Genomic DNA, 12720 nt, shown 5'->3' with positions numbered 1-12720 from the left:
TATTTTCTTTGTTTGTCTCGCTATTCGTTCACAACATATTTTTTTCCATTTGAAATTTCATTGTACCAAATTTGAAAGGTTTTAGGAATTAGAAAGGTCATAGTCTAAATATAAATATATACTCTATGGTCGTAAAACGTAGGGATGTGACCTCAAGTCGAAAAAATCGATTATTTAATAATCGATTCTTTTTGTTTCAAGATAAATCGATTTGTGAAAAATCGATTTTCGAGGAAATAATCGATTTTTGTAGACATTTCGATTTTTTCATACGAAAAATGCTTGTTCGATATATTATTCATCAGTATTGTTTAAAATTTGACTTAAAAAAATAAAATAAACTGTAAAATAATAAATAGGGTAAATAATGAATAAAATGACAAATGTTTAGTATGTTTTAAAACTAAAAAACACAATAATTTTATTCTTAAACTTTGAGTTTAAATAATTAAAAAAAACTAAAATAAATAATTGCCACAAATGTTTAGTATCACTTAACATTTGACTAGAATCGAAGTAAAATTAACTGATTAGTTTAAGTAGTAAACATAATGATAATTTTAAGTATCAAACTTAGAAAAAGAAAAAAAAGTTTTCTTCAAGCTTTGAGTTTAAATAATAAAAAAACTAAAATAAATAATTGTCACAAATGTTTTGTATCACTAAACAATCGACTAGAATCAAAGTGAAATAAACCGATTAGTTTAAATAGTAAATGAAACGATAATTGCTAGGTATAAACATTGAAAAAGAAAAGAAAGCTTTCTTCACACTTTAAATGAAATTAAATCAAAAAACTAAAAAATTATTGCCATAAGTCTTCAGTCAAAGAGTTTAAAAATAATAATTTTGGCAATCGCTTTCCTAAAATGCGGTTCCTAGTTTTTCTGACAATATTTCCCGCTTTCGAAAATAACCTTTCAGCTGGTGCAGAAGTGGCCATAACTGAAAGGTGTTTCAGAGCCAAGGCAGTTAACCTTGGGAAAGTTCCTTCAGAGCTTCTCCATAAATCGAGAGGATCCATTTTAAGATTTGATAATGGTGCCGCAATATTTAAGTCTAATTCTGAATTTTTGGTCATTGACGTATGAGCAGCCATTATTTTTTGCTGGTGTACCTGCCATATATCTTGTCCGTCGTTACAAAAATCGATTTAAAATGCCTAATTCATATAATCGATTTATTAAAAATCGATTTTTACAATTAATAAAATCGATTACAAAAAATCGATCGTAAGAAAAAAATAATCGATTAAAATAAAAATCGATTATTTATTCACATCCCTAGTAAAACGTACGTAGCCTTTACTCAAACTAAAATGGCGGATTGTTAAATGATCAATCGCCTTAGTGAAGCCGTAATACGGATGCGTTTATAGAATAACGTTTAATATTTTACTTGTTTCCCTTTTTGAAAATGTAAGAAAGTTTAATTCGTTAGTAGTTGTTTTAAATAGCAGTATAATATATTAAATCCTTAATTATTTCTTTGCAGGGCGCGAAACAAATCTCCATCAGTAGTTTCCGATAAAGATAAAAAGAAACCCAAAGAAAAGAAGAAAAAAGGAGAATCAGGCTCCAGCAGTAGTGATAGCAGTGGAAGGTAATGTTTTGCGACAGCCGTATCGACTTGTGAAAGTGAAATGATTTTGGTGGAGGTTATGTTCAGTTTGTTTATGACCAAACAATTTATTTAAACTGTTTGTATGAGACGAGAAGTCGCCCCCTTTCTTACAAATTATTTTAAAACCAGTGGAGAATAGCTAAGTTAAACCAAAAATGTTTCCTTTAACCCAAAATAAAAGTAATTATATATATCATAATTCTAAATACTATTATAATTATATCAGTTAGCAAAAACATTATATTAATTGACATGCTTCTCAAAAAATCTCTCTGCAATTGTTTAATATTTAACTGTTTATCATTTGTAATTATAGTTCATCTGACAGCAGTTCATCAAGATCCTCATCAAGGTCATCATCAAGCAGCTCTGGCAGTTCATCACGTTCTTCATCAAGTTCTAGCTCCTCTAGTAGCAGCAGTGGTGCAAATGATAGATCTAGGCCCAAAAAGAAGTATGTAACATTTTTTATATATTTTGTATTTATCACTTGTTTTTTTGTTAAGAACCATGTGATACTAAATGGATAACTTATCATCATTGTCTATTTTTTATAGATATAGATTATAAAACATATTTAACTTAAATATTTTTTTTAAGGTTTGTTTAAATACAATAAAACTAATGATAAACCAAAATTATTTGATATGACTAAATAATTTCAGGTAATGTTATATATTCATAATAAATCAAATACATGAATAAAATTTCCTATAAATTATATAAACATTCTTTTGAATTTCCTTTTCCCTTTAGAATTTCACCCCATAAGAGTCCAGCAAAGGATCGCCGTGACGCAAATAGGGAAAAACTTAGGGAGAGATCACCATTAGATAAGAAGAAAGCGATTACACCTTCAGCTACAGACAAGGCAAAACTAAGAGATAAACATGAAAGGTATTTCAAATTATCATTTAAAAAATATATAAATGGTATATATATTTATGATTTAAATTATTTTCCTCGAGTAAATATCTAGTTAATGTCAAAGACTAAACTTGAATACATTTTGATACTATTATTTCCAGTTGCTTTTAGGTTGCAATTGCTTATTTTGTAGAAATAAAAAAGATGAAACAATTTACAAAAAATATTTCTTTTAATATTAAATTGCATGATTCAAATTCACATTATTATTGTCACTACACTCTTCTATTTCACTTGTTTTTCACGATCCTTTGGAAAACGAGTTGGGTTACCGATGCTATATTGACAGTTTGAAGAGTTTCGTTTCAAGTTGTGAGTGTCAGAAAGTGGAATTAAATTTAAAGTAACAGTTAACAAGCTAGGCAACTAATGAAACATCATCAATCTTAGTCATTTGCCTAGCGTTTGATAAACTGGCTGAAAATCTTTAAAGCCACTAGTTAAACACCTAGGCTGTTAATTGATGATTGCTGTTAATTAAGGTCGTTGGCTGCAACATATACATGTAGAATAAATATATATGAGGTTTAATTAAAATTCTTATCAGCTTGTTGAATGTTGATCCTACTTCTATTCAGATCACCAGCCCGAAAGAAGCGTGAGCGTTCTCCTGCACCTCGACCGACTCGTATACACATCGGTCGACTCACGCTAAATGTCAACCGTGAGCATATTCAGGAGATATTTTCTACATATGGTACAGTGAAAGCTGTAGAGTTCCCAATGGACCGCCTGCATCCTTATAACGGCAGGGGTTATGCATATGTGGAGTTCAGCAATCCGGATGAAGCAGAAAATGCTATGAAGCATATGGATGGAGGTTTGAACCTGTTTGATTACTAACCAAATTTTAATAAATGTCATAAGATTTTTTTTAAACATTTTATAACTTATTTTGTATATTGGTGACCATCAGCTAGACCATCCTAATCATTCAATAAATCTTTATCGCTTAGAAATGTTTCAATAATGTTAAAATATCCTGTGTCTTCTTGTGATACAGACAGCGCCATTAAAAGAAATTAATTTCTCAGGTCAGGTCGACGGTCAGGAGATTACTGCAGCGCCCGTGTTGATCCCGACTCGTCCGCGCCGGCTGTCACCTCGCCCGCCCCCAAGACACCCGCCGCCGCGACGACACTCGCCACCTAGGTATATTATTTTATTTCTCTGTAGAATTTACTTATTGAATAATAGTGGTGCTAGAACCTCTTAGTCTCAGATCTGTATGTTTTATTAATACGCAAGTAGATGAAGAGTAATGTTTGTGTTAAATGTAATTCCAGATACCGGCGTCGCAGTCCGGTTCGCCGTCGCTCCCCTCCCCGTCGCCGCCGAACGCGCTCGCGCTCACCTCGAGCTCAGCGACGACGACGCTCCAGGTCCTCTTCCTCTTCCGACCGTTAAGCACAGACCATACACACACACAAGCCTTCATAAACAACAAACACACCCATAACACAATCCTTTCACAACTACACAAACCCACACAGCCTAAAAGTAAAAAAAAATAATGACATCATTTTATATGTTCATACAAATATTGACATTAATTTGTACAGTTTCCCATACAAAATACATTTAAATCAGTGAAACACTCCAGTCTTTTCAGGTGAGTTCAGGTAAAAGTCTTTAGTGGGCAGGTAAGTATAAATTTATTTGAAAACCGTCATATTAACAATAATTAATTTTTCTCATAAGCTTGCAAAATGGAAACTTCGCGAGTGACCGTGATTGACGTATAGTGGAGTGCTATGTAATGTAATTGTATTAAACATATAAAATTAATTAGTTTTTCTTTTCCTTCCCAGATCCCAAGATCATGCTACAAATTCCAAGTAGTTGAAACTGTGTTTGCAATAAAAATATTTTGTACTATATGGTTTTATTGACCGCATTAATCCGAAATATCTAAAAGAACATCATCAACTTTATTGCCAATTATTTTGCTGTAGGTGAAGTAGTCTGTCACTAGTACTTTGCCTTTGTATAAATAGTCTTTGTCGAGTTGCGGCATTTCTTTTAGGGTCCTGAAACAATGATTATATACTTGTAATTTTTTGCATAGCAAGATATTTCAGCAAAGTTCATAGTATAAAAACTCTTGTATTTAGAAAAAAATTATCAAAACCATTAACTACTAGGGATTCCTACAGGGCACTCATTAACTATGTAACATAACAGCTTATTTATGTATTTGAAATAAACAGATCATTTTCTTATATTTTTTTTGTTGATGGAGAGACAATCTTTACAAATTTTAGTTTTTATAACATTTAGGGCTCACATTACGAGACATGTAGGTGGGCTCAATTTCCGCAACTAGACTCAAATTTGGTCCGTTTTGCGTAATACGAGACATGTAATAAACTTAGATTATTACTTACGGATATTGTACTCTCATGTTTTTGGGACCACGCACAGGATTCCAAGCTGATACAGGTGCTTTGTTTGCCAACATAAGACTAGCTACAACTGTATATAACCCATATTCCTGACATGTTTTCTCCTAAAATTCAAGAATACATATTAAATAATAATTTGTAGAATGTGTAGTAAAAATGTCAAGTATCACAGAGACAATTCTAAATACATTCAAATCACACAAACTTATATATTATGTATTAATTAACCAAATTTGATATCATTTTTAATTGAATAAAATTATTTTAGAATAGTTGCAAATAATTTTTTTACGTTGAAACATTTTTTTTTCGTTAATAATAAATCATTCATATTTAAATTAAAAACAATGATAGTATTTATAAATAAGTAAAGTATTCTTGACCCACCCTCCATTCTCCTAACATAAAGTCGCCGTCACTTAGAGCTGATGCTGCTTTATCCACATCATTAGGGCATGAGAAATGGGCTAAGTAATTTTCTTCTAAAAACGCAATAAATGAACTTGGGTGGCTAATGAATTGTTCCACTACATCTCTTGGTGAATGTGTTAAATTGGTTCCACCATTGTCTGATGGTACAACTGAAACACCAATTTTATCTAGTTTTGCTGCTCTTTAATTTACAAGACACACTTGATGGTAACAAATGGTTAAATAGTACTTAATTACTTGCAGTTTTACATATTTAAATTAAACTGATATGTAAGCTAATTAATTAATATTCTTTAAGAAAGTATGTTTCATATAAGTACTATATTATTAACCTTTAATAATACTTGGTGTAAAAACCTTGTACCTTTAGGATTTAAAACTCTCCCCACTCCGTGTAAAATACTGACAGTCTGATCCTTGCCCAGTGACATGAATTTACTTGATGACGTTTTTTTCTTTTTAGCACCTTTACCTTTTATTTCCTTCTCTTGAATTATACTTGTCTCTAAATTTGATGTAGAACCTAAAACGGTGTCAGTACATAAACTATTAGCATAGCATATTTTTTTCTTGGTTTTTATATAATTATCATTTTAATTGTAAATTCGGCAAAATGAAATGTGTGAAATAGGATACTACCTTTTAATGCTGCAAAATGAAGATTTAAAATGGCAGATCTGACATCACCTCCCGATGAATGTATTACTGAATCCACCACAGACGGGCTAGGTATATTGTACATAGTAGTGTATTTCTTACTAATTATATCAACTGTTCGTTTTAACGCTGACTTCAAACCCGTTATGGATATGCTATTAAACCTGAAATATTATTAACGTCTGTCTTAATGTTATACTTACGAACATGCGTAGTTTAATATAGTTTTAGGGCTCTCTTCAAAAAATTGTAGTACAATTATAAATTAACATTAATTAAGTCAAGGTAGGTCTTACAATATCATAGTGGGATATATATAATATCAGTAATTTTAAAGTTTCCGTATCATACATATTATACAAATTGGATTGTGCACCTAATAACTCAAACATGGCCCCTGGATCCCTATCTATAGATATTAGGATTATGCATACTAAAAAAGCTGTTCACTGTATTGACCCTGAAAAAAGGTGTGAAATTTCACAGGAGACTTAATTGTTCATATACATATTTTTATACTTACATTATATGATTAATATTAAACTGATCCTTTATTGTGGGAGTAAAGAGGTGAAGAGCTGTATTCTTATTGTCACCATGAGTTTCAGAACATATAAAAACTATTGGACTTTTTGCCCTTTGCTTGTACTGTCTGAAAAAAGTCTATTTTTAAATTACAGCCTATCATAAAAATCTGTTAAGTTGATAAAATATTAAATAAAAAAGGTACTTAATTAAAATAAAATCATATTAAAAAAATATCATATTTGCCCTAGTAGCTGATGTAAGGAAGTCATTCACATCTGATAATGGAATCTGTAAATTCATGTAAATCATAATGTATGTGATTACTTTAACTCTAAGTGACAAGTCTAACATGCAAAAAGCAAGAATAGGCTAAGAAACAGAGAAAGTATTCATTTATAAACAAAGTTCATAAAAAATAGTTTGTAAGTTAAAATTAGGATAACTTTAATCTTTGGTTTAACATGTGATTAGAATTCATTTATATATTAGAATTTAGTAATGCTATTGCTTTCTTAATATAACATAAAACAGTATTCTAGAATAGACCGTACCCTTAATTGCTATTATATTATTTTAAGTTTACTGTGAACTGTCTATGAAGGAGTATTGAATATTCTTACTGCAAAATATCTGTGAAATCTGCTGGTGTTCTTAGAAATGTATTTGGAAAATCTTCTACAAGTACCAGTTTTTTGCTGTTATTATCCAAAAGAGATGTAAAGTTTGCTGCATTTATTATGAAATCTAAAAATTTTTTTGCCTGCGATTCTTTACAATGGTAGTCACCTGAAAATATAAAATTACATAAATGTTATTAGTCTATGTATTCTAGGCATAGAAAATCTCCTCTGTAATATAATAATTAAACTAATTCTAGTTCAAATTATAATGACTATTTCCTAAAGATGCCTTTAAAATAAATCATCAAGGAGAATAGAAGATTAATTTTAATAAAATTAATACCATAATCAGAAGGAATTTCTATATCAACAGGAGTTATCCATTCTGTTAATTTAATATCATGTGTAACTGCTAATGTGTAAATAGTTGCAGTTTTTCCACACCCTACTGGTCCTGAGAGTAATAACATGTTACTATTGCTGCCACTTAAACATGAACATTTCAACCACTCTTCAACTTCTTGTATTTTCTTATTATGAACAGCCAAGTCTTCTATGTTTACTGGGTCAAAGTTTTTCATCCAATTTTTATTGTTTACATTATGCACTGTTATATTATTATTTTGATTGAGTGGAATCTTAAAAAAAATTAAGGTATAAGAATACAAAAACGATATTTGATTCCATTATATAAACATGTTTCTAATCAACATACTTCTTTATCATAATTTTTTGTCTCTCTGTGCTTAATTATACTATTCCCTTTCTTTTTCTTTGGAGGATCAGGTTCCTCAAATTCAAACATGGGTTTAAACCATTTCCTTCCCTAAAATCATAATACTAATTATATTTTCTGAAGTATATTAGACTTTAATTTAAATAGTTCATTTAAACAAACTACGTTTACCTTCTGCGTTCCCATTATTCTGTGAGCCGGAATATCATATAAGTACACAGTAACCGAGAAAAAGTATAGAAATTTTAAAAATATTTGTTTTTCAAATAGTTATTGTGAATAAACAACTACGTTTTAAAACTATAAGTATCTTACAACTAATAAACCCCGTACCGGTCGGCAAAATTAAATTCGACTTTATTTTGAAAATAAATTGAATTTGACGTTCAACTGATTTGTTAAAATCACAGATGTTATTATCAGTACAGCGTTGAGCGTACTAAAAAAAAACTTATGTTGTGAAATTATTCGTACAATTTTGTTACTATTACTTCTCATAATTATATTTTTTATGAAAAACTTTAATCTTCTTAAAAATATTAGCTTGTGATATGACGTATAGTTATCCAGGGTATTTCTATGGCATAATTTTGAGGTTTGAGTTCTGACAATTCACAATCACTAATGTAAAATGTCTCAACTTCGATGTTTTTTGATAGCTACGTTTTGCAAGTGCGCGTAGTTACGTAAAATATTTTAATATTTATATTAATTATTTAATAAAAATAGAGGAACCACTTGCGTGGTTAGATATTATTTTTTAGGAAATATAATTATAATTAGGTAAGAGGTTCAGACCATAGGAATAGGTCTTTTAAAAACAACTCAGGACCCTAACGTGCTTATTGCGTTCTTTCAGGAAATATGCAGGCAATAAAAGCATTAGGAGCTGCAGCAGCTCCTTCTAATGTTCTCTCTGCATTAAGGAAAGGTGCTTTTACACCTTTAATAGATCAAGTGCGACAAACTCACCTGCCAGCACCAGATATATCTGAGAAGAGACCATACTCACCTTTTCAAAACACAACAAATATGGCAGAGTATGCTGTTGCTCGTCTTGATGATTTGCTTAACTGGGGAAGGAAGGGTTCAATATGGCCTATGACTTTTGGTTTGGCATGTTGTGCTGTAGAGATGATGCATATTGCTGCTCCAAGATACGATATGGACAGGTAGGATATGATTGCAACTAAAATTATTTATAGTTCATAACTAAAATACTGGACTTCCCAGCACCTGTCTACAAGACTCCTAATGTTGTGCTTTGTCTTGATGTTGGTTGCTTAAACACCAACTACACAAAAATCTCAGTTTTGTATTACAGATTTCAGGCTTTAAAAGACATTAAAGATATCTATAGTGCTAAAGCTGATGAGGACATCTCCCGCATTCCCACAAACCAATCTAAATAAACTTATATAAGTTTAAGTTATTTTTTTAGAATATTTGAATAAATATGTGTTCCATTTTTGGCTAAATTTTTAGTATACTAGGTGTGTTCAATAAAAAGTAATAAAGTGTATATCAAAATTATCTTTTATTGAACACTAATTTATTTTTGTCTGTTTGTTTGAGTTGCTCGTATTTCCTATTAATTGGGGAATTATAGTTCAGATCAATCCAACAAAATGTTCTTCATGAATTAAGGTCTTATGTTGCTGTGCTTTTGAGCTATCTTACCAATTTCTTTTTGTATTTAGGGGGTTCTAATAAATCGAACCTAATAGAAGCTTCAAGCATATGATTTAGTAGAGCCTTTTTTTACATTTTTACATCTACCTCCTATGATAATGCAAATACCTGGATGTCTGCCTTATAGATTTCCTTTGTTATCTGAATGGTTTGACTTTTGACTCCAGAGGCAGACACAAGCAATACAGCACCATGTTTTTTCGTCGACACTTAAAGCAAATTTTTTAGTATACCTGTATTTATTTTACATTTTAAGGGGAATTTCGAAGGACAACACAGTGATACCATGTTGGCAGATGTAGTCCTTAATATTTGTTATCGTATAATTCCAAGACCAAATCATATATATTTTACTTGCCAGCTCCCTCCTATACTGGATTATATATGGAACTGAAGATTTTTATGAATATTTGAAAGTAATATAGATGTTTGTAATTTTAGGTAATCAAATTCTGGTCTAAATTTTCTTTCTCTTTTTTTTTGTCTAATTAATCTATATTTTTCTCTTTTTCAAAACAATTTTGTCATTTGCAATTTGTTTTTCCCTATACTGTCTGTAAAATCTGCCGTAAGGCTCTAAAGTCAGTGAGCTAATGGTTTAACTATCAAAAAACAAAAAACTATCAAAATTCAAAAAGCTATCTATAAACAAATTACTGAATTTGAAATTAAATTAAATAATTTATTTGAATTTCAAATTGCGAGCCAAACCATAGGTAAAAACGCTGGTTATAGAATCCAAATATATAGGTAAAGACCTATTACAAAATTAATAAACTTTGTTAAGTGCCTTATTTTAGAAAAATTGCTTTAGGGTGTAAAGTGATTATATAATACTATGAGTTAGTTCATGAAATAGTTTGTATTTGGTTAAAAATATTTACTTTTCAGATATGGAGTCGTATTTCGAGCTTCTCCACGACAAGCTGATGTTATGATAGTTGCTGGGACACTGACAAATAAAATGGCTCCAGCTCTAAGAAAAGTATATGATCAAATGCCTGATCCAAGATGGGTGATTTCTATGGGCAGCTGTGCTAATGGTGGTGGATATTATCATTACTCTTACTCAGTTGTAAGGTAAACTATCTGCTAAACTAATGTGATATCATTAAAAAATTAAAATTTTACTTAACTAAAATGTTAACAGAGAAAATTTAAACCAATAAATAAATATAAATGTTTAAAATCTCGCCTGTGAAAAGAAAACAAAAGGCTAGGTTTACACTATTTTATAGTTTGTTAAATGTTACTAAATAACAGAACTTGTTCATCAATGGTTTAACATAATTTGAAGTAAGTACTGTGATTAAAACACATAAAATGTATGTTTCAAGACATTTAAATGGATAATATTTTTTTATATACTGCCTTAAAAACTTATCTTTATCATGTGAAATAACTGTCATGGAATTGGTTAGAAAGATTCATCATATGGCGTCCACTACATGTACCAAGTATAATTTCAATAAAACATCATCATCCATTGTTGTTTAATAGACACAATTCATAAAACTTAGGTTTTTGATGTTAAAGTTAATAACATATTGTTTTATCTACAAAACTACACAGTTTACTGGCAACACTGCCAGTAATCATATTTTCTATGTCAGAAGATAAATAAGACTAATATGCATAATCAAGACTTATATTTGAGTCAAAAATAAGGAGCACAACTTTAAAAATTTATTTCAGAGGCTGTGATCGAATTGTCCCAGTAGATATCTATGTGCCTGGTTGCCCTCCAACTGCTGAAGCTTTGCTGTATGGAGTACTTCAATTACAAAAGAAAGTCAAGAGAATGAAGACAGTTCAAATATGGTACAGAAAGTAAAAATCCGTAACAGTCTTATTTATGATCATTCAAAATAAATAGAAATCATTTAAATAGATGGTTTATAAATATTTATCTTCCTTTAACATTATTTTGAAAATTTTGTTATGTACAGTAAAATTTAAGCATTAAATGATGTAGTTGTGTGAACTGATTTCTTTTATTGCCATTGTAGTTATGAAGCTTAGTAGTGACAGACAGAGAGAAACAGGTATACTTTGTCCTGTTCTTATTGTAGGAACTAATGCAGTGTAAGCTCTATATAATTCAAGGGCATGTGCATATTTTGATGTTTCAAAGAAAAAAATTATTTCAGATAAAAAAAAAGTGTGTGTACTTATGTACACGCGTTATAAGTTATACTTCTTTGGCGTATGGAAAAAATAGTGCAGTAGTGATTAACCATAAATATTAAAATTAATCAGAAAGATTTTATTTTAATAAATAAATTATTAGTAAATACTATCACTGTCGTACATGAATTGATTTAAAAAACACTAAAAATAATATTAATTTATTTACACAGTTTAATTGTACTTTTACGAAACACGTGTTCTAAATATAAGAATACTGGAACTAATCTAAATAAATATAATCATTGTTATCGATTTCCATGCCACCTAGACCTAACTTTACGATGACGAATTTAGTAAAAATTCACACTCATCATTTTTCTCCATCGCGCCAAAAGTATATAGCCAAAGCTTATTTGAACGCTATTAGGTATAGGTAGTTGCCTGAAGTCTCCTTTGCTGGACCTTTATATGTTATGTTTTTTATATGAATTTATTCATATCTTGCGATGTAGAGGCATCTATGTGATAAAGCACATGCAAGTAATCCCAATTTAAAATTTCTTGTTATTGAGGTTTGGTGTAATGCTATGTAGAGTATATCAAAGTATGGTACACAAGCTAAACGACGTGATTTCGAACCTTTTGATCTGTCGCTAGATGCAGTTTACACTGTACAATCCTGAAAATTAAGACTTAAGCCTGCCACAAACTTTCAATAATAAAGATGGGAGAAGGTTTATTCAGAATAGATAACTTAATACTACTTTGGATACCACTTGTATTTATTCAAAATGTTTTTATACCTTATAAGGTAAAATGTCAGGGGTTCATGGCAAATAACTTCGTAAAAATTTGTTATTCAACCACTAATATTAATAATTATTACCAATAATATAATAATATTAATACCAATTAAAAAATGATCAAATATTTAAAATTCATTATTTTCAAATATTGTTATTAACTATTG

At 30.1% G+C, this 12720-nt stretch overlaps 3 protein-coding genes across 3 annotated transcripts; 2 read left to right on the top strand and 1 right to left on the bottom strand.

The window, feature by feature from the left end:
* Nucleotides 1-1286: 1286 nt before the first annotated feature.
* LOC111003417 (RNA-binding protein with serine-rich domain 1-B-like) lies at nucleotides 1287-4428 on the top strand. The gene is made up of 7 exons (XM_022273921.2): nucleotides 1287-1418; nucleotides 1495-1602; nucleotides 1940-2077; nucleotides 2380-2520; nucleotides 3129-3370; nucleotides 3585-3702; nucleotides 3837-4428. Coding segments are annotated over exons 1-7 (870 nt in total). The 5' UTR covers nucleotides 1287-1416; the 3' UTR covers nucleotides 3958-4428.
* Nucleotides 4419-8446, bottom strand: LOC111003416 (cell cycle checkpoint protein RAD17). The gene is made up of 10 exons (XM_022273919.2): nucleotides 8100-8446; nucleotides 7908-8018; nucleotides 7536-7830; nucleotides 7193-7358; nucleotides 6568-6696; nucleotides 6027-6208; nucleotides 5752-5910; nucleotides 5343-5536; nucleotides 4938-5059; nucleotides 4419-4580 (listed from the first exon to the last, which is right to left on the bottom strand). Exons 1-10 carry the CDS (start codon nucleotides 8112-8114, stop codon nucleotides 4448-4450), a joined length of 1506 nt encoding a protein of 501 aa, XP_022129611.2. The 5' UTR covers nucleotides 8115-8446; the 3' UTR covers nucleotides 4419-4447.
* Nucleotides 8447-8558: 112 nt separating this feature from the next.
* LOC111003418 (NADH-quinone oxidoreductase subunit B 2) lies at nucleotides 8559-11604 on the top strand. The gene is made up of 4 exons (XM_022273923.2): nucleotides 8559-8711; nucleotides 8788-9100; nucleotides 10512-10700; nucleotides 11316-11604. The coding sequence occupies exons 2-4, from the start codon at nucleotides 8793-8795 to the stop codon at nucleotides 11452-11454; spliced, it is 636 nt and encodes a 211-aa protein (XP_022129615.2). The 5' UTR covers nucleotides 8559-8711; nucleotides 8788-8792; the 3' UTR covers nucleotides 11455-11604.
* The last annotated feature ends 1116 nt before the right edge of the window (nucleotides 11605-12720 follow it).

This window comes from Pieris rapae, chromosome 4 (genome assembly GCF_905147795.1).
Source record: "Pieris rapae chromosome 4, ilPieRapa1.1, whole genome shotgun sequence".
NCBI classification, from domain to species: Eukaryota; Metazoa; Arthropoda; class Insecta; order Lepidoptera; family Pieridae; genus Pieris; species Pieris rapae.
Note: the sequence above shows the minus strand (reverse complement) of the source record. Positions and strands in the feature narration are given on the sequence as shown.

Bases quoted from the DNA above. Each gene is read 5' to 3' on its own strand.
- LOC111003416 (XM_022273919.2), bottom strand. The intron at 6,697-7,192 runs GTAAGAATATTC...GACTTTTTTCAG, and splicing joins GATTTCACAGATATTTTGCA to ACAGTACAAGCAAAGGGCAA. The intron at 4,581-4,937 runs GTAAGTAATAAT...TCATTGTTTCAG, and splicing joins AACATGAGAGTACAATATCC to GACCCTAAAAGAAATGCCGC.
- LOC111003418 (XM_022273923.2), top strand. From the start codon at position 8,793: ATGCAGGCAATAAAAGCATTAGGAGCTGCAGCAGCTCCTTCTAATGTT. The intron at 9,101-10,511 runs GTAGGATATGAT...TTTACTTTTCAG, and splicing joins CCAAGATACGATATGGACAG to ATATGGAGTCGTATTTCGAG. The intron at 10,701-11,315 runs GTAAACTATCTG...AATTTATTTCAG, and splicing joins TACTCTTACTCAGTTGTAAG to AGGCTGTGATCGAATTGTCC.
- LOC111003417 (XM_022273921.2), top strand. The intron at 2,078-2,379 runs GTATGTAACATT...TTTTCCCTTTAG, and splicing joins AGATCTAGGCCCAAAAAGAA to AATTTCACCCCATAAGAGTC. The intron at 3,703-3,836 runs GTATATTATTTT...ATGTAATTCCAG, and splicing joins CGACGACACTCGCCACCTAG to ATACCGGCGTCGCAGTCCGG.